Source organism: Pleurodeles waltl, chromosome 4_2, assembly GCF_031143425.1.
Source record: "Pleurodeles waltl isolate 20211129_DDA chromosome 4_2, aPleWal1.hap1.20221129, whole genome shotgun sequence".
In the NCBI taxonomy this organism is placed as follows: domain Eukaryota; kingdom Metazoa; phylum Chordata; class Amphibia; order Caudata; family Salamandridae; genus Pleurodeles; species Pleurodeles waltl.
The window spans coordinates 41,498,301-41,525,894 of NC_090443.1; the positions used below are offsets into that span (position 1 = coordinate 41,498,301).

The 27,594-nt window shown below is 47.4% G+C and overlaps 1 protein-coding gene across 1 annotated transcript in view; it reads right to left on the reverse strand.

Annotated features, from left to right (window-relative positions):
* The window catches only part of COQ10A (coenzyme Q10A), a 198,481-nt gene that overhangs the window by 152,914 nt on the left and 17,973 nt on the right, over window positions 1-27,594 (reverse strand). Inside the window, exon 2 of the mRNA XM_069230554.1 lies at window positions 21,487-21,632. Within this exon, the coding sequence (XP_069086655.1) occupies window positions 21,487-21,497 (11 nt within the window). The 5' untranslated portion in view covers window positions 21,498-21,632. The remainder of the gene's footprint in view (window positions 1-21,486; window positions 21,633-27,594) is intronic.

Consider the following 27,594-nt stretch of genomic DNA (forward strand, 5'->3'; position numbering starts at 1 on the left):
GCTGGCAATGATGATGCATAGTTGGATACATGGGCCACATGATGCCCAGTGTGCATATATTGAGTATGACATTTCACAGCCACACCAACTACCACAGCAATTGTTCATTCCCCCCAAGAGACGACACAGGGTTATAGACTCAGTGAACACCACGGTACACACTTGGCATAAACTACTGGCCAGGCAGGCACTTCCTCTGTTATACTCCACTCAGGCAAAGATAGAGTGGTGTAGTTGATTCCGCTGAGCCACGATAAAGGTGCAATGGAAGACAATCAGAAAGCTTGGACTTAATGAAGTGAGTGAGTTTTTTCAAGATGGTAGAATGCTTACTTGGGAAGAGTGTGTTGCAGACATAGAGGTGAAGACCCCACTTATGGAATATCAATATTAAAGAGCTAGACATGCCTTTCATGAGATAGTCGGAGACGATTTTACCGAGCCCCCCGAGCTGCCTGCTCTCACTTGTGTGATACAAAGAACATCGGGAAAAAATTGGTGACTAGACTGTATGCTCTTGCACAAGAGGCACGGAAACCTGGGGTACTAAAGGCCAGATTAGATTGGCAGAGGGATATGTCCCACACATTATCTGATGAGCAATGGCACTACTGTTGCTTGAAGACCCGTACTATCTCCTTAAACGGGAGGCATAGATTGATCCACTTTAAATATCTTAATAGAGTTTATTACACCCCCGCCAGGCTAAGGAAATATGGACTCGGAGACTCCGCTGAGTGCCAAGATGTAAATAGAGGAGATGGACTTCCTGCATATGGCCTGTGTCTGCCCAGGCATCTAAAAGCTCTGGTCAAAGGTAATCGCTGAATTGGAGCGGATCGCGGGTATAAGGCTCAGGTCTGCACCACTGTTGGCATTGCTAGGCTACGACAGATGTGGCAAAGGAGGTCAGGAAGCCAGTTGCTATGGATTTGCTGTTGGCAAAGCGCTGTGTGGCGAGGCAGTGGGATCAGGGACCACTCCCTACAATGAGCGAATGGCATCGGGATATGACTATTGTAATACCCAGACTGATACGCACAATGAACTCTCTCCGCCCAAACAACTACTGGGGACCATATCAAATTAATTTAATTGGTAAAGTGACAGGGGAGACAGAAGGCGACATTTCGGAGAAACTACCATGAGCATTAATTCAAGTCACCTCTGTTGCACATGAGGGGATCCGGGAGGGGGTCATGGGGAGGTGGAGGATGACTAAGGATGCCAAAAATGAGATGGATTAAGGTACCTTGCTAAACTGTGGATGTGTAATAACATGGTATGTACGATTCTTTGCCTGTAAAATACTGAGACACTCTGGATGGGATTGCCATAAAGCATTGTAATCAATGTACTAACTGCTGACATATGAGTTATATGTGGAAGATTTGTTACTTATATCCTGTAATTGGAATTATGGTTGGAATTGCAAATAAAATTCAACTAACAAAAAAAAAAAACAACCTTAAAAAGGTCACCTAAAATGCAGCCGTAGAGTTCACGCCTAGAGCCTGTTACACTCAGCGCTGTAGAGCAAAAGTTCCAGCCTTGGCAGTGCCTAAAACTGAAAAAAAGCCTTGGGTGGTCATCCTTTTGTTGACTATTTCAACTTAAGGTCTGTCCCTTACGTGAATTTCCTTGGGAGGGAGCTGCTGCATTACTGCAGGCCCTCATACACTCTCTTTACATTGTTGGTGGTGCACCTGCCATCCCGGTGTTACCACATTGCACAGAATTATGAACTGAGCAAAGCTCCGCAAGGCATTATGTGGTGCTCCCTCTGGGGAGCGTGAATATTTAATTAGCGGCTCCGGGCGCTTCTTTTGCTGTTGCTGCGTGGTCTCACGCAACACAGATTTCCTTTTCTTTGCTTATTTCCTTGGGGGGCCTGGTCCCACCTAGGAACCCCACATGCCTTTCTTTTGTTGGGGGCAGCTGAACTTTATTTACATTTCTTATGAGTGCATTTTAGGAACACTGTTTTCTTTACATTTGTTAATACAACTTTACATACTTTTTTTATTTAATCAAATGTTATTGTTTTAATTTTGCAGCAGTTATACAGTCTTATCATATGCTGCACAGCAACAGAAGGAAGAGGGGAGGAACACATCCCCATACACTGCTGATGGAACCAGTTGCGATATATCATAATGAAGCGCACAAAAGAGATATACATCTGTACAGATCAGTATGTGGTCATATCCGTGTGACCAATACATTTTAGTTACTTTTGTAACTTGTTACTTACTACTTTGATTTATACCATGTTAAGTCTGAAGTGCATTTCCTACTTGGGATGTGATACCATTATATTTTTTACATTTCATTTCTGTTAGGTAGAGCTCTGTCACTATTGTGCCATGTGCTTCACCTCCGGAAATACTCCATTCTGTTTGGGTGACAGGAAATCTTTCAAGGATTAGCAACCCCTGTTTGCTCAGTGGAGTGGCAAACACTGAAGTGGCGTAGGTTGGAGTTGCATACAGTGTAATAGCATAGAGTGGAATGGTGTAGAGTGGAGTTTTGTATAGGGTAATAGTGTAAAGTGGAGTGCTGTACAGTATAGTGGCATAGATTGTAATAGCGTATAGTGGAGTAGTGTACAGTGGAGTGGTGTAGACTGAAGTATCGCACAGTGGAGTGGGATAAAGTGTAGTAGCGTACAATTGAGTGCCGTATATTGGAGTGGGGTCTAATGGAATAGCATAGAATGAAGAGGTGTCGAGTGGAGTGCCATACTCTGAAGTGGAGTAGCCTATAGTCGAGTGGCAAACAGAGGAATAGAGTAGATTGGAGTGTTGCGAAGTGGAGTAGCATACTGTGGAATAAAGTAGTATGGAGTGTTGTAGAGTGGACTGGCATACAGTGAAACAGTGTAGAGTACAGTGAAATGGCACAGAATGGAATAGCATATAGTAGAGTACTATCCAGTGGAGTGGCATAGACTGGAGTAGCGCAGAGTGAAGGTGCGTACAGTGTAATGGTATAGAGTGGCACAGAGTGGAGTCTCGTACAGTGGAGAAGTGTAGAATCAAGTGACGTACAGTGGCATGGTGTTGAGTGGAGTTGCATAGAGTGGAGTGATGTACACTGGAGTGAGGTATACTGGAATACCATAGAGTGGAGTGGTGTGTGGTGTACCGGCGTACAATGATTGGTGTACGGCTGTATGTGAAATTTATCAGAAAATTTTGACTATGGTGTGCAGGGTAACACAAAACAGCGAACTGCACTGCCTTGCGTTTCTCCAGATTTACCATCAATGCAGGGCCATGCATAGTGGCCTTGAATTGCTATGTAAATCTGACTTAAGTATTGCATTGCCCATGCAACAGTAAGTGTGGCACAAGGGTACAGCAATACAATAACAAAGCTAGGCCTTAGTTATATTTTAGGCCATGGTATACCATGGTAACTTTGCAGCATACCGTGGTACATGGCGATGACAAGACAGTTTATAATTGGGTAATGACTGTTTTTAGCAAATGAAAAGACAGTCATATTGTGTTTACTGCACTTGGGCTGTGTTCTCTGTTAGGGTCTTAGATGTAGGCAGGTAGTAGGTTTTATTGTAGTTCCCTACCTATTACCACTTTATTAAACTGTTAGTAAGCAGGGAAATGTATTTATATTTTTTACATAATTTAAAATAATTTTAAGCAGCACTGCACTAGTACCTAGCATGTACCATATTTTTTAGAAAATTGTTTAGGTATTTCGGTTGTACTCTAGACTTTATTTTACACAATTAAATATGTTAGCATTGTAAATACACTGTACTACACTCTGGGGGTCATTACAACATTGGCGGTAAAAGCCGCTTACCGCCGTGCAGAAGACCGCCAACACACCGCCGCGGCTGCGGAATTCCGCCACAGCTATTATGACCCACATCTCGGAATCTGACAAAAGTCAGACACCCACACAAGTCCGCCACACCAAAGGTCAGTGATAAACTGGCGAAAACAAATCCGACACCGTCACGCCAACAGAAATACGCCCACATTATCACAACACACGAATCCACGCGGCGGTCTTTCAACCGCAGTATTCCATTGGCGGTACACACCGCCGCGCTCAAAATACACACACTCTTACAAAACACAACTACATTGGACAATTCGAAATACACACACCTGATACACATACACACACCACTCCCACACACCCAATACAATATAAAACACACACCCACAAACCCCTACGACCACAATTACAGAGAGAAGGCCAGAGAGAGACACCACCATCAACAAACTAGCATCCACAGGCACATAACACCATCACCCACACAACTTCCACGCACCTCACACAACACACCACTACATATCACCAAACTTATCACAACACACACCACCCCACACATCACCCACACCACCCCATGGCACGGCAAAGACACCCCAGGTTCTCGGAGGAGGAGCTCAGGGTCATGGTGGAGGAAATCGTCCGGGTAGAGCCACAGCTGTTTGGATCACAGGTGCAGCACACCTCAATTGCAAGGAAGATGGAGCTATGGAGAAGAATAGTCGACAGGGTCAACGCAGTGGGACAACACCCAAGAAATCGGGAGGACATCAGGAAGAGGTGGAAAGACCTACGGGGGAAGGTGCGTTCCGTGGTCTCAAGACACCACCAGGCGGTTCAGCGGACTGGCGGCGGACCCCCACCTCCTCCCCCACAACTAACAACATGGGAGGAGCAGGTCTTGCCGATTCTGCATCCTGAGGGCCTCGCAGGAGTCGGTGGAGGAATGGACTCTGGTAAGACAAATCTTAACTATTACATCCCCCACCCTACCTGCATGCTATCACATACCCCCACCCTCGCCCCCACCCCTGTCACTCCAACTCCTCACAAATGTACCGCTATCACAAACCACACATCCCAACACCAAGCCCTGCATGCAACAACAACGCATGGACACCCATCACTAAAGCATGCCCACTGCACATACCCATACAACCCCCTAAACCATCATCACACAAGCTCACACACAGCAATGCCAGCACTGGGGTACACGGTCACCCACCCATTGCACACCATGACACACACAGATGTAATAATCATGCCTTTCCACCCCTGCAGGACCACTACCCAACGTCACCAGACAGGAGGGTCCAGACATGTCCACTCCACCCACAGAAGAGGCCCACAGTGATGACAGCAGCTCTGTCCACCTGGATCTAGATGACCAGCCCGGACCATCGTGGGCCTCAGAACAGTCGGTTCCCCTCACAGAGGCACAGGCCACCACAGACCTTCCCCCCTCTGGAAACACCAGCACAGCACCCACCCAGCGGGCCCATACCTCCGTCCCCAGGACACGTCAATCAGCTGTGTGTCCACCACTACAGGGAACCCAGGATAACCCACCACCCCAACAACAACAGGGACCTGGGGGCAGTGGCAGTGGGCACATGGTCCAGGGGACGGAGGCCCAGGAACACAGGGGAACTGGGACGGCTGCTGTGCGACAGGGGGCAGACAGGCCAAGGGAACCCACTCTCCACAAGGCCCTCTCCTCCATCATGGGAGCCTACCACCACTCCCAGGAGACGATGGCAACGGTACTGGCCAAGTTTCAGGAGACCCAGCGCATGCAGGAGGAACAGTATTTGGGGTTCAGGGAGGAACTCAGAACTATCAGCTCCGCCCTGGGCACCATCGTAGGGGTGCTGAAGGAAGTACTCAACACCAGGAGGGACACTGTGGCACTACAAGGGGCCCCTGACACTAGCATGGACAATGAACTGCCCGGCGCTAGTGGACAGGAGGCACCGCCACAGGACCACCACACCAGCACACCACCCCCTGCCGACGGAGAACCACCCTGCAAACGGTCCCTGAGATCCAGGAACAAGACAGAGCACGATGCCAAGACCCCGCCAAGAAATGAGACCACCCTGATTGTCATCCCACTGTCCCACTTTGTCACCCTGTCCATATTGAAACTGCCCCAGCTCCACTTCCTATGCCCATATGGGCAATGCACCTGTGAGACTAATAGACTGGACTCTGCCATGGACACTCCTCCGCCATCACCCCTCACCATTTAACTTCCCCCTCCAATATTTTGTATTGAAATAAACACACCTAAAGCACCAAAAGTTCTGGAGTCTGTCTGTGATTTCGAAATCGTGTATTTGCAATTACAGTGACAAAATGTTCATGAAATAGCAATGTCAACATACCTATGTCACACAGCTCTAGTCCATGAGGAATCTAAGCAGATGACACACGTTGGGACCCACACCTGTGAAACCGTAAGGGAAAGTGACAACTCAGTGACCATACACTGGGTGAAATCGACAGACAGGATAGAGGTAGAAGTGTTAAAGTACATGTAGTAGGCAGGAATGTATTCTCACCTGTGTTTCACTGGAAATATTGCTGGATGACTGAGTCCCTGTTCTGCATGTCTTCTTCCTCTGCTTCCTCCTCATCACTGTCCACAGGCTCCACAGCTGCCACAACACCGCCATCTGGACCATCCTCCTGCAGAAAAGGCACCTGGCATCGCAAAGCCAAGTTGTGAAGCATACAGCAGGCCACGATGATCTGGCACACCTTCTTTGGTGAGTAGAATAGGGATCCACCTGTCATATGCAGACACCTGAACCTGGCCTTCAGGAGCCTGAAGGTCCGCTCGATCCCCTCCTAGTTCGACCATGTGCCTCATTGTAGCGTTTCTCAGCCCTTGTCCTAGGATTCCTCACTGGGGTCAGTAGCCATGACAGGTTGGGGTAACCAGAGTCACCTAATAGCCACACACGGTGCCTCTGGAGTTGACCCATCACATAAGGGATGCTGCTACTCCGCAGGATGTAGGCGTCATGCACTGAGCCAGGGAACATGGCATTCACATGGGAGATGTACTGGTCGGCCAAACATACCATCTGTACATTCATGGAATGATAACTCTTCCGGTTCCTGTACACCTGTTCACTCCTGTGGGGGGGGACCAAAGCCACATGGGTCCCATCAATGGCACCTATGATGTTGGGGATATGTCCCAGGGCATAGAAGTCACCTTTCACTGTTGGCAAATCCTACACCTAAGGGAAAACGATGTAACTCCACATGTGTTTCAGCAGGGCAGACAACACTCTGGACAATACGTTGGAAAACATAGGCTGGGACATCCCTAATGCCATGGCCACAGTTGTCTGAAAAGACCCACTAGCAAGGAAATGGAGCAATGATAGCACCTGCACTTGAGGGGGGATTCCTGTGGGATGGCTGATTGCTGACATCAGGTCTGGCTCCAACTGGGTACACAGTTCCTGGATTGTGGCACGGTCAAACCTGTAGGTGATAATCAAATTTCTTTCCTCCATTGTCTACAGGTCCACCAGCGGTCGGTACACCGGAGGATTCCGCCATCTCCTCACATGTCCCAGCGGACGGTGCCTATGAAGGACAACAGCGACCACAGAGTCAAACAACTCAGAGGTATGTACCCACAGTCTACACAGAACACCATTCATACCCAAAATGTGGCCTGTATGTGTGTTGAGACTAGGCCTAGGTATGTGTGACGCAGTTGGTAATTAGGCCATGTGGGCCCCTGAAATGGCAGCTGCCTGACCTCTAAAGTGGGACAATGGGATGTGAGGTAACTGCGCTGGCCTTGTACACCGTCGCGGTAGGCGGTCGGAGACCGCGGCGCAATTCTGCATTGGTTAACATTGGACCCTATGGGTCCCAGGAGCCAATGACAATGTACGCCGGCGGTGATGGTACGCACCGCCGCGGACGTGACCGCCATTTCCTATCTGTTGAATCACTCGATACATGATCTTCGACAGGAGAGGACCAACACTGCAAGTGCTGCTGTGACCTCGGTCTGGAAGAGACAATGGCTCGTGCGTCTGGGGAAAGGGCCCCTGCCTTCACTGCGGAGGAGTTGGAGAAGCTCGTCGATGGGGTCCTCCCCCAGTACACGCTACTCTACGGTCCTCCAGAGCAACAGGTAAGTACACTGGGAGCATGTTGTATGGGCTATGCCTGTGTGGAGAGAGCTGGTTGTAAGAAGGAAGGGGGCAGAGTGCTGCGTGCATGAAAGACGGTGGGTGCATGTGCCACATGGCAAGGTTAGGGATGGGGGCCACTCACTTTGACGGCGCAGTTAGTAATGACTTCTCTTCTTCCCCTGTACATTTCATGTAGGTCAGCGCCCACCAGAAGAAGGATATTTGGCGTGCCATCGCCAAGGACGTCCGGACCCTGGGGGTCCACCACAGACGGAGCACCCACTGCCGAAAAAGATGGGAGGACATTCGCCGCTGGAGCAAGAAGACGGCGGAGGCTCAGCTGGGAGACGTGCCCGTCGAACCATGACCCCCCTGATGTTCAGGATCCTGGCGGTGGCCTACCCTGAGTTGGATGGGCGCTTGAGGGCATCACAGCAGACACAAGGGGGTGAGTACACTCTCATTCAGCTGACTTTGCGTGCAGTGGGGGTGTCTGGGTGGGGGAGGAGGGCTGTGGGTTTCCCTAGGCCAGGGCGAGTTCCGTAGCCTAGGCCCCTCCGTAAGGCATGGCCCTGTGGCCCCCCACCCCACCTCTGTAGAGTGCCAAGTACAGCTTTTCATGCCCCTGTGTCATCTATGTGTGCATATGTCGTCCACAGCCTTGTAGGCCATTTCCCAGGATATAAACTGTAGAGCCCAACAGCGCGACGTAGTGCAGGGGGCTTCTGTGTCTGTCTTGTCCGCCAAAGGTAGCGGTAATCCATGCACTCAAAATGTCTTTCTTCTGTCTCCCCCCCCCCCCTTTTTGTGGTCTCCCTGTTCTTGTGTGCATTAGCATCATCAGGTGGAGGAGCAGTGGCACCGGAGCACGAGGGAGCTGCATCCCACATGGCCATGGAGGGCCACACTACGGACTCAGAATACACCAGTGGGACGGGGGGCGAGGGGAGCACCACGGCGGGGACAGGAGCTGAAACCAGCGACACAGACTTGTCCTCCAATGGGAGCTCCCTTGTGGTGGCGGCAACATCTGTGCCCCCCACTTCTACAGGTACAGCTGCCACCCCCCCTACCATCACCGCCCTCCCAGCAGCCCCTCAGCCTTCGCCCGTGCCCGCTCACCCAGGAGGGTGGGCATCACCTTCGCCCCAGGCACCTCAGCCCCTGCCCCTGTCACCCCTGCTGCCCTCAGTGAGGAGGCCATTGACCTCCTCAGGTCACTCACTGTTGGGCAGTCTACCATTTTGAATGCCATCCAGGGTGTAGAAAGGCAGTTGCAACAAACTATTGCATTCCTGGAGGGCATTCATTCTGGTCAGGCGGCCCTTCACCGATCCTTTCAAACTCTGGCCTCAGCACTGATGGCAGCCATTGTCCCTGTGTCTAGCCTCCCCCTCCAACTTCCTCCACCTAGGCCCAATCCCCTGTACCTCTGCCTATGCCAAGCACACCATCAGACCAGCCTGCACACACCTCACCACACAAGGGAAGCTCAGGCAAACATAAGCACCACACATCCCACAGGCACTCACGCAAGCATCACACACATACAGACACACCAACATCCACTGCCTCCACTGGGTCCCCCTCCTCGTCGTCTCCCTCCTCCCTCCCAGTCTCGTCTAAACTCACACCTGCATGCACTACCTCTACAGCCACTACGTCCCGCACCAGCACACCCACCAGCACACCCCGCTCATGTGCAGTCACCACCCCACTACCATTCACACGTCCCCTGTGTCCTCTCCCAGTGTGTCTGTGACGTCCCCTCCCAAGGTACACAAACGCAGGCACACACCCACCCAACAGCCATCCACCTCACGACAGCCTCCAGCGCATGCACCTGCACCCAAAGCCACAAAACGTACACCTCCTACAACCACCACCTCTTCCTCCACTCCCAAACCACCTCCAGCTACCCGTCCCAGTGTGTCCAAACAACTTTTCCAGTCCACCCTTAACCTATTTCCCCCCACCCCCGTCCAACTCATAGGTCCCGAACTAGCACCTCAGCCACAACATCTCCGGGACCAGTGGTGCCTGTTGTCACAGGTATGTGGAGTGCACCGGCCACCAGGCCAGCCAGTGTGGCACGGAGCCACAGCACAGCCAGTCCCCCCCCTATGAAGCACCAGAAGTTGGCCAGTGCCCGGCGGGAGAGGGGGAAGACTCCAGCCACCCAAGCTGCTCCCAGGGGTCCCGGTGGGAGTGTGGACTCAGCTGTGACTCCTCCCAAGGTGGTGAAGGGCCACAAGAAACCCTGCAAGTCTGGGAGGAGCAGCACGCCGGAGAAGACCGCCATAATCCCCGCTGCCCAGGAGGGACCCGCCAGCCCCATCATCCCCGCTTGCCAGGAGGGCCCCGCCAGCCCCATCGTCGCTGCAGCCCAGGAGGGCCCCGCCAGCCCCATCGTCGCTGCTGCCCAGGAGGGCCCCGCCAGCCACAGCCCAGCTGACCAATGAAGGACCGCCAGCCCCAGCCCAGCTGGCCAATGAAGGACCGCCAACTCAAGTACCGCTGCACAGGGCAAGGACCGCTGCACAGGGCAAGCACCGCTGAACAGGACAAGGACCGCCAACTCAAGCACCGCTGAGCAGGGCAAGCACCGCTGAACAGGGCAAGGACCGCCAACTCAAGCACCGCTGAACAGGGCAAGGACCGCCAACTCAAGCACCGCTGAACAGGGCAACGACCGCCAACTCAAGCACTGCTGAACAGGGCAAGCACTGCTGAACAGGGCAAGGACTGCCAACTCAAGCACCGCTGAACAGGGCAAGCACCGCTGAACAGGCCAAGGACCGCCAACTCAAGCACCGCTGAACAGGGCAAGGACCGCCAACTCAAGCACCGCTAGCCCATGAACGGCAGGGGCACTGACGCAACTGGGACCGTCACGGGGTGAGTGATGCACCCTGGGCACCAGTCCCCCTCCAGAACCAGTGGAGACATGCATCCACTACCTCAGTCCTTGGCAGGATGAAGCACTCTGGGCACCAGTCCCTCTCCAGAACCAGTGGATTATCACATCCACTACCTCAGTCCTTGGCAGGATGAAGCACTCTGGGCACCAGTCCCCCTCCAGAACCAGTGGAGACTGTTATCAACTTGAGAGACTGTGGCTTTGCACTCCCCAGGATGCAGCAGTGGGCAACCCACCCACTGTATAGACTTGAGAGACTGTGGCTTTGCACTCCCCAGGATGCAGCAGTGGGCAACCCACCCACTGTAGAGATTTGAGAGACTGTGGCTTTGCACTCCCCAGGATAAAGCAGTGGGCAAACCACCCACTGTATAGACTTGAGAGACTGTGGCTTTGCACTTCCCCATGATGCAGCAGTGGGCAACCCACCCATTGTAGAGACTTGAGAGACTGTGGCTTTGCACTCCCCAGGATAAAGCAGTGGGCAAACCACCCACTGTATAGACTTGAGAGACTGTGGCTTTGCACTCCCCAGGATACATCAATGGGCATGGAGCCCACTCGTGGATCTGGCATTGTGCACTCATCCGGCTGAGGTGCCCCCCCTTGCCTTCCCCCTGAGGTGTCTGTTGTATTTCTATCTGATGCCCCTGCAGTGTTCTCTCGGTTTTGATCTGGTATCGTGTGTGGGCCTCGCCCATGCAGTGTGGGCCCAGTGGTCCACGGACTATGAATGGTGCAATATCTGGACTACTAATCTTGGTGTATATTTTGTTAATAGTGTATATATGTTTATTTTTGCTTACTGAATTTTGATATATTACAATGGTTCCACTCATTTCCTTTTGTCTTTGCATTCTTCCGGGGGGGTTGGGGGGTGTAACTATAATGTATAGATATGTATTAGTGTGTGTGTTGTAGTGGGTGGGGGTGTTGCGTGTGTGTGTCCCTGTTTTTCCCCTCCCCCTCCCCTGTGTCGTAGGTGCAGTATTCACTGTGGTCTTCGCCGCCGGCGTTGGTGCTCCTGGTACAGGAGCAAGAAGACTATCGCAGGGAGGATTTGGAGTTCCGGGTCCATGGTGTCCTCCTTCCTCGTGGAGTGTGTAGAGGTGAGCGTTTTCCCTTCGAAATTCCTGTTTCCGCCGTGTTTTTATCCACGGTGTATCCGCCCCGGAAAAGGTGGCGGATTTGCCTGTCATAATAGTGTGGGCGGTACATTGTCCTCCGCCTGTCTGTTGACGGTGACCGCCGCGCTGTTTGTTTGTACTGCCGTGGCGGTCGGAGTGTTAAAGTGGCTGTCTTTGTTGGCGGTTTCCGCCACGGTCGTAATTGCAAAATGTTTACCGCCGGCCTGCTGGCGGTCTTACCGCCGCTTTAACACCGTCCGCCAGGGTTGTAATGACCACCTATATTTGTGAAATATAGTGTAATACAGTGTTTTCTTTCAATTGTTAAAGATTATTTTTAACAAAAGATTTAAGGACCCCTGTTCCTCCTAGTACGTTCTGCGGTACTCTGTAACATTTTTTTTAAATATATAGCAACTTATAATTTTTTTCCCTACCTATAACCAGTTTACTAAAGTGATAATAGGTAGGTAAAATATAAAACCTAATACTTGCCTATATTTAAAGCCATAAGCCAGAACACTGGCAAAATGGCCTTAAAACAACATGGCCACCTTAAACTTTTGTAAAGGCAGTCATTATCCAATCAGATAATGACTTGTCATCACCAAGTACTGCAGTACTTTCACAAAGGTTTGCAAAATTCACCGAAAGTTCAGTTGTCACAGATATCACTAAGTTTAAATGCCTTATGTCCTGAAAAATATTTACCATACGTACCTACAGTACCCAAAAAGGATGATGTGTGAACCATAATGTATAATCCTGCCAAATTTCATGTAAATTTGTTCAGCTGTTTTTGTGCTACGTCAAATACAAAAGTCTATGAAAAATGCATTGGTGAAAAAAACAGTTTTGGGAACCCTCCCCCCCTTTCATCTTTGCATCCCCTTAATGATACATCACAAAAATTTACATTATTACAAAATGCCTCAAATTCTGTATGTCTGGAAAGTTTTGTGGTGATTTGGCAAATGGGTGGAAAATTATGAGGGAGCAAAAATCTGAGGAATTCCTATCTTTGGGAATCCTAAGTATATCTTTAGAGTGACAATAACAAATGGGATTTAATGGGATTTCTTTCTTTTTATCTGTTGCTTTGGTTAAGTATTTGTTTATTGATTTAAATAATCATGTGACCATAAATGTGCCTTTTAGTTGTTTGTATATTAACTGTGAAACTTTACACATGCAGTCTAGATTATTTTTTGAGCTTCCTTGCTACTTTTAGTAGGATTGTCGTACACAGGGAAAGTGAATGAAAGTCAATCGTTGTTATAAAAATTCAGATTTTTTTTTTCTTTTTTTTCCTCGTAACCAATTATATTGTCCTTCATATAGCAATTTGTGTAGCTCACTGCTATGTCACTTTCCCATTTTGTGGCATAGAAGTGCTTAAGAAAGATGTTTTTTGTTTGGCTTGTTAGGCACAGTATTGTGTTGTGAGCCACAGACCATGCAAAGAAAATGTATGTAGATTAGGATGTATTCTATTTGTATTACAGGGATATGGAATTCCTATCGGGACATATTGTTTGGGGTCAAGGGCAACAAGTTTTCATGTTTATTTTGTCCTTGGGACAAGTAGGCCCAACCCCCTGCAGCACAAACTCTTTTGCTGCCAGTTTACAAAGAAGGGAACTGTCTGCAGTGAAGGTAATATGTATGTCCATATGTTAATGATGTTCGAACTTGTATTTATGGTTCATTACTTAAAAGCCTTCATTATTAGGGTGGGCGCCGTAAATAAACGTTTTAAGGTCACACTGCAATACTGACAGTAGTTCTAGTAAAAAAAAAAAAGTGCACAACCATTTAAAACTTTAACAGTATGAGGCTTAGTAAAATTCTCCCAGAATGCTCTCTGATTAGATGCAAATGTTTGCAGAAGCTTGTGAGCAAGAGTGATGCAAGTAGGGAAAAAAGTGCTTCGCTACAATTAAATTTTAGGTGCTATTTCTTTGAAGCGTCATTTATTAAAATGTGTTGGTGATAGTATTTAAAAAAATATTCCTAATGGAAAATCAGTGTAACGATTTTCAACACGATTTTGGGAAGCAAGAAAATAAATAAGCTCTGGCAAAGCTAAGCGATCCGACATTTTTTTCTGAGTCTTTTGGCTTCGTCAATGAGTGTCTTGTTTTGACATGGCTTTTGTAACACTTTATTGTTGTGGTAGCTTCCAGGCCCTCACCATTGTATCAAACACTGGCAAAAAGAAAAAAAAGGTTTTTGGTCTCAAAAAGCACACATTGCAACCAGTGTTGTAATAAAGGCCCAGTAGCCCCCCTCCAGGGGGCTCCCTCAGCACAGCATCTGCCCTGAGTGGGTTTGGAGGGCAGGGGGCCTCCATGTTCTTTGCAGGGGGGCCCCTGCAGTTCCGTTACCCCACTGATTGCCACAGTAGTTCCTGGCACTGAACAAAACTACTTTGTGTGCCAATATGCTCCTTGTGGAAGAGCAGAATGTGCTCATCTACAGTAAAGCCAGCCTACAGGGCGAGAAATAGAAGTTTAATAAAAACAAAATGTCTTTGTTAACGCCAGACCTAATTATGGACCCAATTCTTAAAGAAATTCACAAAAGTGCACCCATTGTATACGTCTTTGAATTAGTGGCTTTTCATGAATTCACAAGAGCTTATAGAAGTAGACCAGGAAATCGTACCCCTAGAAAATATTTGTGAACTGTACTTTAGCACAAACAAATACACATGTGTAGATTTGCTTGTGTGAAAATCTATTGAGCGTTTACAAGTTCACTTTTACTCCATCCACTTTTTTTCCCCACCCTGGAAGAACTTCTACTTCTGCCATTGTCAGGAGTAAATTTCCAGCGTTTCTCATTATGGGAAAAGGTTAGAGAAGAGCTGGTGAAAATTCTTAAAACATGCAAGTAAGTAGGTTTGCAAGCTCAAAGGCAAACCAGTCCTGGGACTGTTGCTTACTGCTTCCTCCAGCCCCAGTATGTAGATCTGCGGAAAGGTGGCAAAATAAGGAAATTGCTAAAGTAGGGACTGAAATTGCAAGTATTCAAGTCCTACTATAGTAGTAGCCCTGGCATAATCAGAGAGGCTATTATCAGAGCTCTTACATAATGAGATTGCTGCCATAATTTGTCGCCGCACTACATGGCACCAAAGGGACAAGTAGATGTTTTTACAGGACAAGTAGATTTTAAAAAACAACCTGTCCCATGGACAAGTAGATATTTCATTAAATTCCACATCCCTGAATTATTACTTAATTGGTTTCCATTAGCATGTGGCCATAAATGGGTCTTTCAGTTGTTAGTGTAGCAAATCTGAAATTTTACATATGCAGTCTAGTTTATTTTTTAGTCTTTCTTACTAATTTTATTAGTACAGTGCTAAACAGATACCACTATGTTTTTGGCCCTTATAACTTTATAACCACTTCATAACATCACTTGCAATAGCAAAAAGGATAATCTACATAGTCTAATATACATTGCCGTGAAATTTCATTGCAATCCGTTCAGCTGGTTTGCCGCATTGTGCAATACATAAAATCTTTGTAAAATGCACTGGGGTCAAAACCTGTTTTGGGACCCTCCTTTTTTCTTTGCATCCCCTTGACCAAAGGCAGCAACACTTTCCATCATCTGCAAGTGTAACAGGGGCAAAAGGTCTGGAAAGTTTTGTGGCAATCTGTAAAATAGGTGTAAAGTTAGTAAGGGGCAAAAATCCAAGGAATTCCTATCTCCGGTAACCCTAACCATAATTACAGAGTGGCTACTGCCACTCTACAATTCATAAGTTTGTGTGTGTATATATGTGCGTGTTTCTGTTTACATACATATATGTATATTTTCACAAAAATAAGTATAGTTGGGGATATTACATCACAACCACAACACATTTAAACTACACAAACATTAAACATACCGTAGTTATAGTTTCCTTTTTTCAAGCTCTGCTTATACATTTATATAATGATACTATGGTCCATATTCAAACATTACATATAACATTACATATATACAATGAAGATTTGGAGCCGCTGCTCAGGGAGTTGCAGCTCCTGCTGGCTCTTTTCCCCACACTGAGGGGAAGTCACAAGGCCGCCGCTCGCATCCACTTGGCACAGCTGTTGTCTTTCCCAAAGCATCACCTTCCATGAGTAGCATGTCTGGAGCCCCACAAGGCCTCCTGGACTGCTACCTTCTCTCTCTTGGGGCAACCAGGTTCAGTGAAGCCTCCAGCATCTGCGTCTGGTAGCCCCTGCTCTGTTTCCTCAGCCCAGATCACGGTGGTGAATTGACAAAGTAGGGGCAGGACAGGGCATGCTTGCCTGTGGTCCCTCCCTTCTCCTTCCCAATTGTTCCTCACGGGGGAGGGGAGCTTTACAATGGAACTAGGGGTGCTCACCCCGCACTCCACAGAAAGCTGTTCGTAGTGCTCACCAGGTGCTGCGTAAAAACATACGGGACCTCCGGCAGCATCCACCTCACATTGGTGCAATTATGTTGAAAGTGCTTTTTCACGCGCTGACCAGTCCTAGGCCAAGAAGCAGAGCTCCTGGAAAGACACCAAAGGGGGGGCACAAACAGAACTATAACTATGGTAATGTTAGATTTTATAGCTGTAAAGTAGTAGTAGTAGTATAGGAAGCAGGTTGTATAAAGAAAATAGGCAGCAGTATGTGCTTTTTTGGTGTTTTGGCAGTACTGTGGTACTTCTGATACGAAGGATGGTTTGTATTTTGGCTCATTTCTGCTGTAGTTTTGAGCTGATCAGAACTTACACAGGTCTACTGCTGCTTCTGCTTTGTTGGTGGAGATTTTGAGGACATGGCTGTAGGAGGTGAACCTGCTGCTGTTGCTCAACATGCATTAAAGGAGGAAGAGAAGGCTATTGCAATGGAGGAGCAGGAGCTTAGGCACTGGAAGTAGCTCAAGGAGTCAGTTGTGTGACAGTTCTCTATTCCACAGGGGAGAAGAAAGTCAACATCCGACAGGTGACTTGTTGCTTGTGCAATAAAGTCATCTCGTGAGGAACAAGACAGCAGTAATTCCTTGGGAAAACAAGTATGAGGAAGCACCTGAGTGCCATGCATGCCACCTGTTTAGCGTGGGCAGTAAGGAGACGAGAGTTTGATTGATCCTAACTGGAGGAGGGAATTTCTGTGACACCTGAGAATGTTCCACTGCCTGTTATACCTTCCAGTTCCGGCGTGTAGGAAAGTACCATCTTGCCTGGCATGTTACCCCCATTTTCACTGTATGTATGTTTGTTTTTCCCTATGTGTCACTGGGATCCTGCTAGGCAGGCCCCCAGTGCTCATAATGTATGCCCTGTATGTGTTCCCTGTGTAGTGCCTAACTGTATCACTGAGGCTCTGCTAACCAGAACCTCAGTGTTTATGCTTTCTCTGCTTTTTAAAATTGTCACTGCAGGCTAGTGACTAATTTTACCAATTCACATTGGCACACTGGAACACCCTTATAATTCCCTTGTATATGGTACCTAGGTACCCAGGGTATTGGGGTTCCAGGAGATCCCTATGGGCTGCAGCATTTCTTTTGCCACCCATAGGGAGCTCAGACAATTCTTACACAGGACTGCCACTGCAGCCTGAGTGAAATAACGTCCATGTTATTTCACAGCCATTTTTCACTGCACATAGTAACTTATAAGTCACCTATATGTCTAACCCTCACTTGGTGAAGGTTAGGTGCCAAGTTACTTAGTGTGTGGGCACCCTGGCACTAGCCAAGGTGCCCCCACATTGTTCAGGGCAAATTCCCCAGACTTTGTGAGTGCGGGGACACCATTACACGCGTGGACTACATATAGGTCACTACCTATATGTAGCGTCACAATGGTAACTCCGAACATGGCCATGTAACATGTCTAGGATCATGGAATTGTCACCCCAATACACCCCAATACCATTCTGGTATTGGGGGGACAATTCCATGCATCCCCGGGTCTCTAGCACAGAACCCGGGTACTGCCAAACTGCCTTTCCGGGGTCTCCACTGCAGCTGCTGCTGCTAACCCCTCAGACAGGTTTCTGCCCCCCTGGGGCGTGGGCAGCCTGGTCCCAGGAAGGCAGAACAAAGGATTTCCTCTGAGAGAGGGTGTTACACCCTCTCCCTTTGGAAATAGGTGTGAAGGGCTGGGAAGGAGTAGCCTCCCCCAGCCTCTGGAAATGCTTTGATGGGCACAGATGGTGCCCATCTCTGCATAAGCCAGTCTACACCGGTTCAGGGATCCCTCAGCCCTGCTCTGGCACGAAACTGGACAAAGGAAAGGGGAGTAACCAATCCCCTGACCAGCACCTCCCAGGGGAGGTGCCCAGAGCTCCTCCAGTGTGTCCCAGACCTCTGCCATCTTGGATACAGAGCTGTTGGGGCACAATGGATAGCTCTGAGTGGCCAGTGCCAGCAGGTGACGTCAGAGACCCCCTCTGATAGGTGCTTACCTTTCTCAGTAGCCAATCCTCCTTTTTGGGCTATTTAGGGTCTCTCCTCTGGGCTATTCCTCAGATAACGAATGCAAGAGCTCACCAGAGTTCCTCTGCACTTCCCTCTTCGACTTCTGCCAAGGATCGACAGCTGACTGCTCAAGGACGCCTGCAAAACCGCAACAAAGTAGCAAGACGACTACCAGCAACATTGTAGCGCCTCATCCTGCCGGCTTGCTCGACTGTTTCCTGGTGGTGCATGCTCTGAGGGCTGTCTGCCTTCACCCTGCACTGGAAGCCAAGAAGAAATCTCCCGTGGGTCGACAGAATCTTCCCCCTGCCAACGCAGGCACCAAACTTCTGCATCACCGGACCTCTGGGTCCCCTCTCATCCTGACCAGAGTGGTCCCTGGAACACAGGAGCTGGGTCCAAGTGTCTCCCACAGTCCAGTGGCCCTTCTGTCCAAATTTGGTGGAGGTAAGTCCTTGCCTCCCCACACCAGACAGTAATCCTGTGTACTGCGTGATCTGCAGCTGCTCCGGCTTCTGTGCCCTTTTCCAAGGATTCCTTTGTGCACAGCCTAGCTTGGGTCCCCAGCACTCCGTCCTGCATTGCCCAACTCGCTGAGTTGGACTCCGACGTCGTGGGACCCTCCTTTGTGACTCTGAGTCGACCGCTGTCCTCAGATCTTCTAAGTGCCTGTTCCGGTACTTCTGCGGGTGCTGCCTGCTTCTGCAGGGGCTCTCTGAGTTGCTGAGCGCCCCCTCTATCTCCTCCTCCTTCCACCCGGAGGAAGCCCTTTTACACCTTCATCCGGGGTTTAGTGGGCTACTGCCCCCCCCAGGACACTTGCGTGACTCTTGGACTTGGTCCCCTTCCTTTACAGGTCCCCAGGTCCAGGAATCCGTCTTCAGTGTTTTGCTGGTGGTTGTGGTTCTTGCAGAATCCCCTATCTTGACTATACTGTCTTTCTGGAGTAGTAGGGTAACTTTACTCCTACTTTTCAGGGTTTTAGGGTGGGGTATCTTGGACACCCTTACTGTTTTCTCACAGTCCCAGCGACCCTCTACAACCTACACTAGGCCTGGGGTCCATTCGTGGTTCGCATTCCACTTTTGGAGTATATGGTTTGTGTTGCCCCTAGGCCTATTTCTACCTATTGCATTCTATTGTGATTCTACATTGTTTGCACTACTTGTCTTACTGTTACTTACCTGTTTTGGGTTTGTGTACATATAATTTGTGTATATTACTTACCTCCTAAGTGAGGGTATCCTCTGAGATACTTTTGGCATATTGTCACTAAAATAAAGTACCTTTATTTTTAGTAACTCTGAGTATTGTGTTTTCTTGTTATATAGTGCTATATGATATAAGTGGTATAGTAGGAGCTTTGCATGTCTCCTAGTTCAGCCTAAGCTGCTTTGCCATAGCTACCTCTATCAGCCTAAGCTGCTAGAAACACCTCTATTCTACTAATAAGAAATAACTGGACCTGGCACAAGGTGTAAGTACCACAAGGTACCCACTATAAGCCCGGCCAGCATCCTACACGGCATGCTGACTCAGCCATGACCACAAGGGGGTACTTCAGCTCCATCCACCATTCCAGCACCTGGGTCACAAGCTGCTGTCAAGAGGCTCCGGCAACAATGCAATATTGTAGATTCCTATGTGGGGACTGCTACTTACTGTCTTTACTGCCAAACAGTTATCATCACAGGGGAGAGTGACATGTATCCACCACAAGCTGGTCACTGCTCACCACTGTATTCCTCAAAACCTATAGTATTTTTGTTTCGGAGCTGGTTTCATGGTGCCCTGTTGGATTAACCTACAGTTTATGGACAAACACAAATAAAAAACAAAAAAAACACAAAACAACAACAACAAAAAGTTCTGTCTAGAACTATTTTGAAAATCTGTATAATAAAGAGCTGGGTATTATCACTAACTTTGAACTTACAGGTAGTGGTAGTAATATGCAATCAAACAGTAAAGGAGAAGGTAAGTGAATTGTAAATCTCATAAGGTATGTACTTATATTATGTTAATATTATTGTTACTTTCTAAAGAAACAAAGTGTACACATATACATGATTTATCATTCACAGATATAAAAACAAACATGTTTTATTTACTGTGGGTCAGACTGTAGTAACTGGAAAGTCACTAATGTATGCTAATCCTTTATCACCCACCAGGGTGCAGAATAGCATTACATTTTGTTCATCATGAAACACTAGGGGAAAACACAAATCAAATGAATTGTGAAAAAGCCAATATAATACTGTGCTTGTTTAACTGTGCGCTCCACTGTAATTGGTAAGGCTGTTCTTAAAACTAACTACATTTCTTACCTTAAGCAACAGATTTCCTCACAAGTCATTAACCATGCTAGGTCACGTAAAGATGTATCTTTTGTAGGTAGTATGTAGTATACATAGTCCATATTTTCAGATCCTGTTTCATGTGTTCTGTTACATTTTTCACCTTTTTCTCTGACCCAACAACGAACTGATGCATAACTTCATAGCAACACCCTTCACTGTTTACAGATAGTACCCAATTAGAATATGCAATGGTAACCTTCTCCATGAAAGTATGGTTCAGTACTGGATGTGTGTCTATACCAACCTCCAAATATGTTAGAGAAGTTTAACTAATTCAAAGTTCTTTTGGCTTACATATAGTTTATAGCTAAAAATTAAATGTGTGAGTGTTTCCATGTGATTCATTGTTAAAATAAATTATTTTCCTTTCATAGCAAAGGCTTTTTCTACAAACAACCGAACATATATCATTTATCTTTAGGTTTTGCAGTATGGTTTTTGCAACTAGGAACACTTTTTAATAAATTACCAAATACTCTGTTTGTAAACTGTTCACAGATAATATTTCTAATGGCCTCCTCCTTGTACAGATGTAAACAACGAACATTTCAATTGTTTGTTTTTATAGTTGTGTAGGTTAGAGATAGTAGCCTTTGTGGCAGGCAGAAGCGTATTATAAGTACAAACAAATGTCTTACTTTACAAGCATGCAAAGGTATTCTTGCCATTGTCCTTTTTACATCATCCACTTTGTCCTTTTTGAGGTGTGGTAAGTTTTTCTCAAATATATTTTCATTTTTTTGCTGATAATTTTTTGAAGGCATTGCAGTAACAATAGTTGTCCCTGTACATAAAAGGGGAAAAAAGGCAACAGCACTATTAGTAATAACTCCAGGATAGTATAACTCAAACAATAAACATAGGAAATGTTCTTTCTAATAAATATTATAGCACTTTTTAAAATTTACCTTCCATCCAAGGAAACAGTATTATTCTTTTCCTAACAATAAAAGAAAAAGGAAATAACTGTATCTCAAGGCTTTACTTGAACTACAGTTCTAGTAGAGCAATACAACAAATATAAATACTGTTTGCATAAGTCTAGTAATATTGTGCTATGCTTTTTGCCTACTGCTAAATGTAATGCAATAGCAGTTTCTGTTACATCCACATTTTGTTTTTAACAAGCCATAATTTTGAGTATTTTTCTCATGTGGTTACATTTAGTCTTGGTTTCACAGCAGTTTTCTACCAACCACCAAATACATAGCAAATCATTGGTGGATCACCCTTCTAATGCTATAGTCTATTGGTTTACATAGTCATATGACCTTAAATTGTTATGAAATAGCTGCAGCTACTCCATAGTGTGTTTAAAGTTTATAGTCTAGTCTTTTAGGAATGAATATGCTTCTCTAGTACTGTTTGGGCTATGTTACCAGCCCAATCTCAAATACAATAAATCGGACGGTTTATTTCATAACTATCATATATTACATATAAGGTGATTCTCCAGTGCGTCAATGTTTTGTTTTACTACATTCACTCACTGTTTATTGGAGGTTTTTGGTAGTGTTGAAGAAACATAGTTTGTGTGTGGATTATTAAACACAGCTGTATCTTTTGGGCTAGAGAGTATGCCAAGAAGAGAGGAATTGAACATAATTTGAGTATGGCAAATGGTGAGATCACATGGGTGGCTGAAAGAGGTTTAAGTTGGAGTAACATCCTACCTCTTATTTAATCTTTAAGTAATTGTGAGCATCCCCATTTCCTAATTATTAATTGCAGAGGAAATTATATTGGTCACCTTACTGTTGACCAATACTGTACAAATTGAAATAGAGATGAAAGCTACTTTCAACTCTCTAATGAATTTATTTCCTCACACCCATTTTATATATTCTGATATTTGCCAAAGGATTAAATGGAAGTACTTAGTTGAGAAAGCAGCAAAGTATGAAAAACCCTGAAAACTGTTTCTGCCTTCCTAAGATATCACATCATGTCTTCCATATATCACCTGAACATTGTTTTCCAATTCTTACGATTATCATGCAGATGGTGTACATTTTACCACAACTGGCTATAACATCTTTATTTATAACATCCACCAACTCCTATTAAAGCACACATAAATCCAAAATATTATTTTGGAATGAAAGAGTCTGTGACGTTTTTTGCGCTACGAGAAATTCAAACGTCAATGCAAAATGCATTGGATTTCAACTCCATTTTGGGACTGCTCCCTTTTTTTTGCACCCCGTTGGCGAATAGCCACTAAACTTTCAGGACTCCAAAAATGAAACAGGGCTGCCGGTTTGCATCGTTTTGTGGATATACGTTAAATGGGTGCAAAGTTATTAACAGGCAAAAATACCAAAAATACCTATCTCTGGTCACCCTAACTATAACTACAGAGTGGCTACCACCACTCTGTAATATATAATATAGATAGATAGATAGTGTTAGAAATTGAGTTTCTAGTTGGCTAGGGTATGCACCTCAGCCAGGCAGAACCCACCCCTCGGGGCAAGTCAATTACACACCAAAGATAACCTGTGCTCACCCCCTGGTAGCTTTGCACAGAGTGTAGGAAGGTAGATTTTTTGTAGCCTTGTTACCCTCACTTTTGGCCTGTTTGTGAGTATATTTCAGGGTGATTTCACTGTCTCACTAGGATCCTGCTAGCCAGGGCCCAGTGCTCATAGTGGAAACCCTATGTTGTCAGTGTGTTTGTTATGTGTCACTGGGATCCTGCTAGCCAGGACCCCAGTGCTCATAAGTTTGTTGCCTGTATGTGTTCCCTGTGCGGTGCCTAACTGTATCACTGAGGCTCTGCTAACCAGAACCTCAGTGTTTATGCTCTCTCTGCTTTCTAAATGTGTCACTGCAGGCTAGTGACTAAATTTACCAATTCTCATTGGCACACTGGTACACACATATAATTCCCTTGTATATGGTACTTAGGTACTCAGGGTATTGGGGGTTCCAGGAGATCCCTATGGGCTGCAGCATTTCTTTTTCTACTCATAGGGAGCTCAGACAATTCTTATACAGGCCTGCCACTGCAGCGTGAGTGAAATAACGTCCACGTTATTTCACAGCCATTTTTCACTGCACATAAGTAACTTATAAGTCACCTATATGTCTAACCTTCACCTGGTGAAGGTTGGGTGCCAAGTTACTTAGTGTGTGGGCACCAGCCAAGGTGCCCCCACATCGTTCAGGGCAAATTCCCCGAGCTTTGTGAGTGCGGGGACACGATTACACGTGTGCACTATACATAGGTCACTACCTATGTATAGCGTCACAATGGTAACTCCGAACATGGCCATGTAACATGTCTAAGATCATGAAATTGTCACCCCAATACCATTCTGGTATTGGGGGGACAATTCTATGATCCCCCGTGTCTCTAGCACAGAACCCGGGTACTGCCAAACTGCCTTTCCGGGGTTTCCACTGCAGCTGCTGCTGCTGCCAACCCCTCAGACAGGTTTCTGCCCTCCTGCGGTCCAGGCAGCCCTGGCCCAGGAAGGCAGAACAAAGGATTTCCTCTGAGAGAGGGTGTTACACCCTCTCCCTTTGGAAATAGGTGTGAAGGGCTGGGGAGGAGTAGCCTCCCCCAGCCGCTGGAAATGCTTTGATGGGCACAGATGGTGCCCATCTCTACATAAGTCAGTCTACACCGGTTCAGGGATCCCCAGCCCTGCTCTGGCGTGAAACTGGACAAAGGAAAGGGGAGTGACCACTCCCCTGACCAGTACCTCCCAGGGGAGGTGCCCAGAGCTCCTCCAGTGTGTCCCAGACCTCTGCCATCTTGGAATCAGAGGTGTTGGGGGCACACTGGACTGCTCTGAGTGGCCAGTGCCAGCAGGTGACATCAGAGACTCCTGATAGGCTCTTACCTTTCTTGGTAGCCAATCTTCCTTTCTTGGTAGCCAAACCTCCTTTTCTGGCTATTTAGGGTCTCTGCTTTTTGGAATTCTTCAGATAACGAATGCAAGAGCTCACCAGAGTTCCTCTGCATCGCCCTCTTCGACTTCTAACAAGGATCGACCACTGACTGCTCCAGGACTCCTGCAAAACCGCATCAAAGTAGCAAGACGACTACCAGCAACATTGTAGCGCCTCATCCTGCCAGCTTGCTCGACTGTTTCCTGGTGGTGCATGCTCTGAGGGTCGACTGCCTTCACCCTGCACCAGAAGCACAGAAGAAATCTCCCGTGGGTCGACGGAATCTTCCCCCTGCTAACGCAGGCAACAAAAGACTGTATCACTGGTCTTCTGTGTCCCCTCTCATCCTGACGAGTTTGGTCCCTGGAACACAGGAACTCTACCCAAGTGACTCCCACAGTCCAGTGGCCCTCTAGTCCAAGTTTGGGGGAGGTAAGTCCTTGCCTCCCCACGCTGGACTGCAAACCTGTGTACTGCGTGTTTTGCAGCTGCTCCGGCTTCTGTGCACTCTTCCAGGATTTCCTTCATGCTCAGCCTAGCCTGGTTCCCCAGCACTCCGTCCTGCAGTGCTCAACCCGCTGAGTTGGCCTCCGACGTCGTGGGACCCTCTTTTGTAACTCTGCGTGGACTCCGGTTCACAAATCTTCCAAGTGCCTGTTCAAGTACTTCTGCGGGTGCTGCCTGCTTCTGTGAGGGCTCTCTGTGTTGCTGAGCACCCCCTCTGTCTCCTCCTCCAAGGGGCGACATCCTGGTCCTTCCTGGTCCTCAGCAGCACCCAAAAACCTCTACCGCAACCCTTGCAGCTAGCAAGGCTTGTTTGTGGTATTTCGGCATGGGAACACTTCTGCAACCTTCATCGCGATGTGGGACATCTTCCTTCCAAAGGAGAAGTTCCTAGTCCTCTTTGTTCTTGCAGAAATCCAAGCTTCTTCCATCCGGAGGCAGCTTCCTTGCACCTTCATCCGGGGTTTCCTGGGCTCCTGCCCCCCCTGGACACTGTCACGACTATTGGACTTGGTCCCCTTGCCTGTCCTCAGGTCTGGAAATCCGTTGTCAGTGCACTGCTGGTGTTTGTTGTTCTTGCAGAATGCCCCTATCATGACTATTGTGCTCTCTTGGGGTACTAGGTGTACTTTACTCCTACTTTTCAAGGTCTTGGGGTGGGGTATCTTGGACACCATGACTGTTTTCTTACAATCCCAGCGACCCTCTACAAGCTCCCATAGGTCTGGGGTCCATTTGTGATTCGCATTCCACTTTTGGAGTATATGGTTTGTGTTGCCCCTAGACCTATGCTTGCCTATTGCAACCTATTGTAATTCTACACTGTTTGCATTACTTTTCTGACTCTTACTTACCTATTTGTGGTTTGTGTACATATAACTTGTGTATATTACTTACCTTCTTACTGAGGGTACTCACTGAGATACTTGTGGCATATTGTCATAAAAATAAAGTACCTTTATTTTTAGTAACTCTGGGTATTGTGTTTTCTTATGATATTGTGCATATGATATAAGTGGCATAGTAGGAGCTTTGCATGTCTCCTAGTTCAGCCTAAGCTGCTTTGCCATAGCTACCTTCGATCAGCCTAAGCTGCTAGAAACACCTCTATTCTACTAAAAAGGGATAACTGGACCTGGCACAAGGTGTAAGTACCTTTGGTACCCACTACAAGCCAGGTCAGCCTCCTACACAGAGGAGTCAGGCTTATCCTCAGAGGACATGTGTAAAGCGTTTGCACAACACACACACACACATCAGTGACACAATAAATAAACCACAAAGACACTTCACAAGTTATGTAAAAATAAACTGTATTTGCAAAATAATCATAGACCACACAACATAAATCAGTATTACTTTGCTAAGCGTGTTGTTGCCAAATCATCATCACCAAGAGTGTAAATAAAAAACATTGTACACGTCATGAACATGACCCCAGCCCCAGTGCACCATAGGCAGAGCGTGAGAATATTCACAGTATGATATATCCCATTACATCAGACCTGCAAACTCCATAGAAATACCGAGGGCAAAAGACACAGGGGCAAACTGAAGATTATGCGGTCATCACCAACAGCGCACTCTAAACGAAACTCATAGCATGTCTGCACTTCCTTCACAGAGTTTATGGTGGGAACAAAACCCACCCCTTCAATTATATGTGCTCTTGTCACCATAATTACGGTAATCTTCACACAGGAAAGCGGTCCGTTCCTCTAACAGGGGCCGCAACTGCAGAGAATACCTCCCAGCTGGGTGAGTCCCCGGCAAGAGAATGATGGAGGAGACCCTCCCTGGGCTTCCCCAGACAAGACTCCTGTAAGAAGGCCGCTGCCCGCGAAGATGCGGCGCCGTGGCTCAGGGAGTTGCAGCTCCATCCGGCTCCTTCTTCCCACACTGAGGGGAAGACACAGGCAGCCACCCCCATCAGTGCGCAACAGCTGCTGTCTTTCCCAAAGCATCACCTTCCAGGAGTAGCACTTCTAGAGCCCTCCAGGGCCTCGTGGACTGCTGCCTTCTCTCCTTTCTGGCGGCCTGGTTCAGTGAAGCCTCCGGCATCTGCGGGCGCAAGCTGGCTGCTCTGCTTCTCTCGGCCTGGGACATGGTGGTAAACTGACAAAGTAGGGCTCCTGCGTGTGCCCTGTGGGCATACGATAGGGTGTGCTTGCCCACAGTCCCTCGCTTCACACTGGAACCAGGGGCACTCATCTTGCGATCCACAGAAAGCTGTTTGCAGTGCTCATCACGCGCTGGGTGAAAAGATCTGGACCTCCGGCAGCATTCACCTTACACTGGTGCGATTATGATGAAAGCGTTCTTCACACGCTGGGAAGACATAA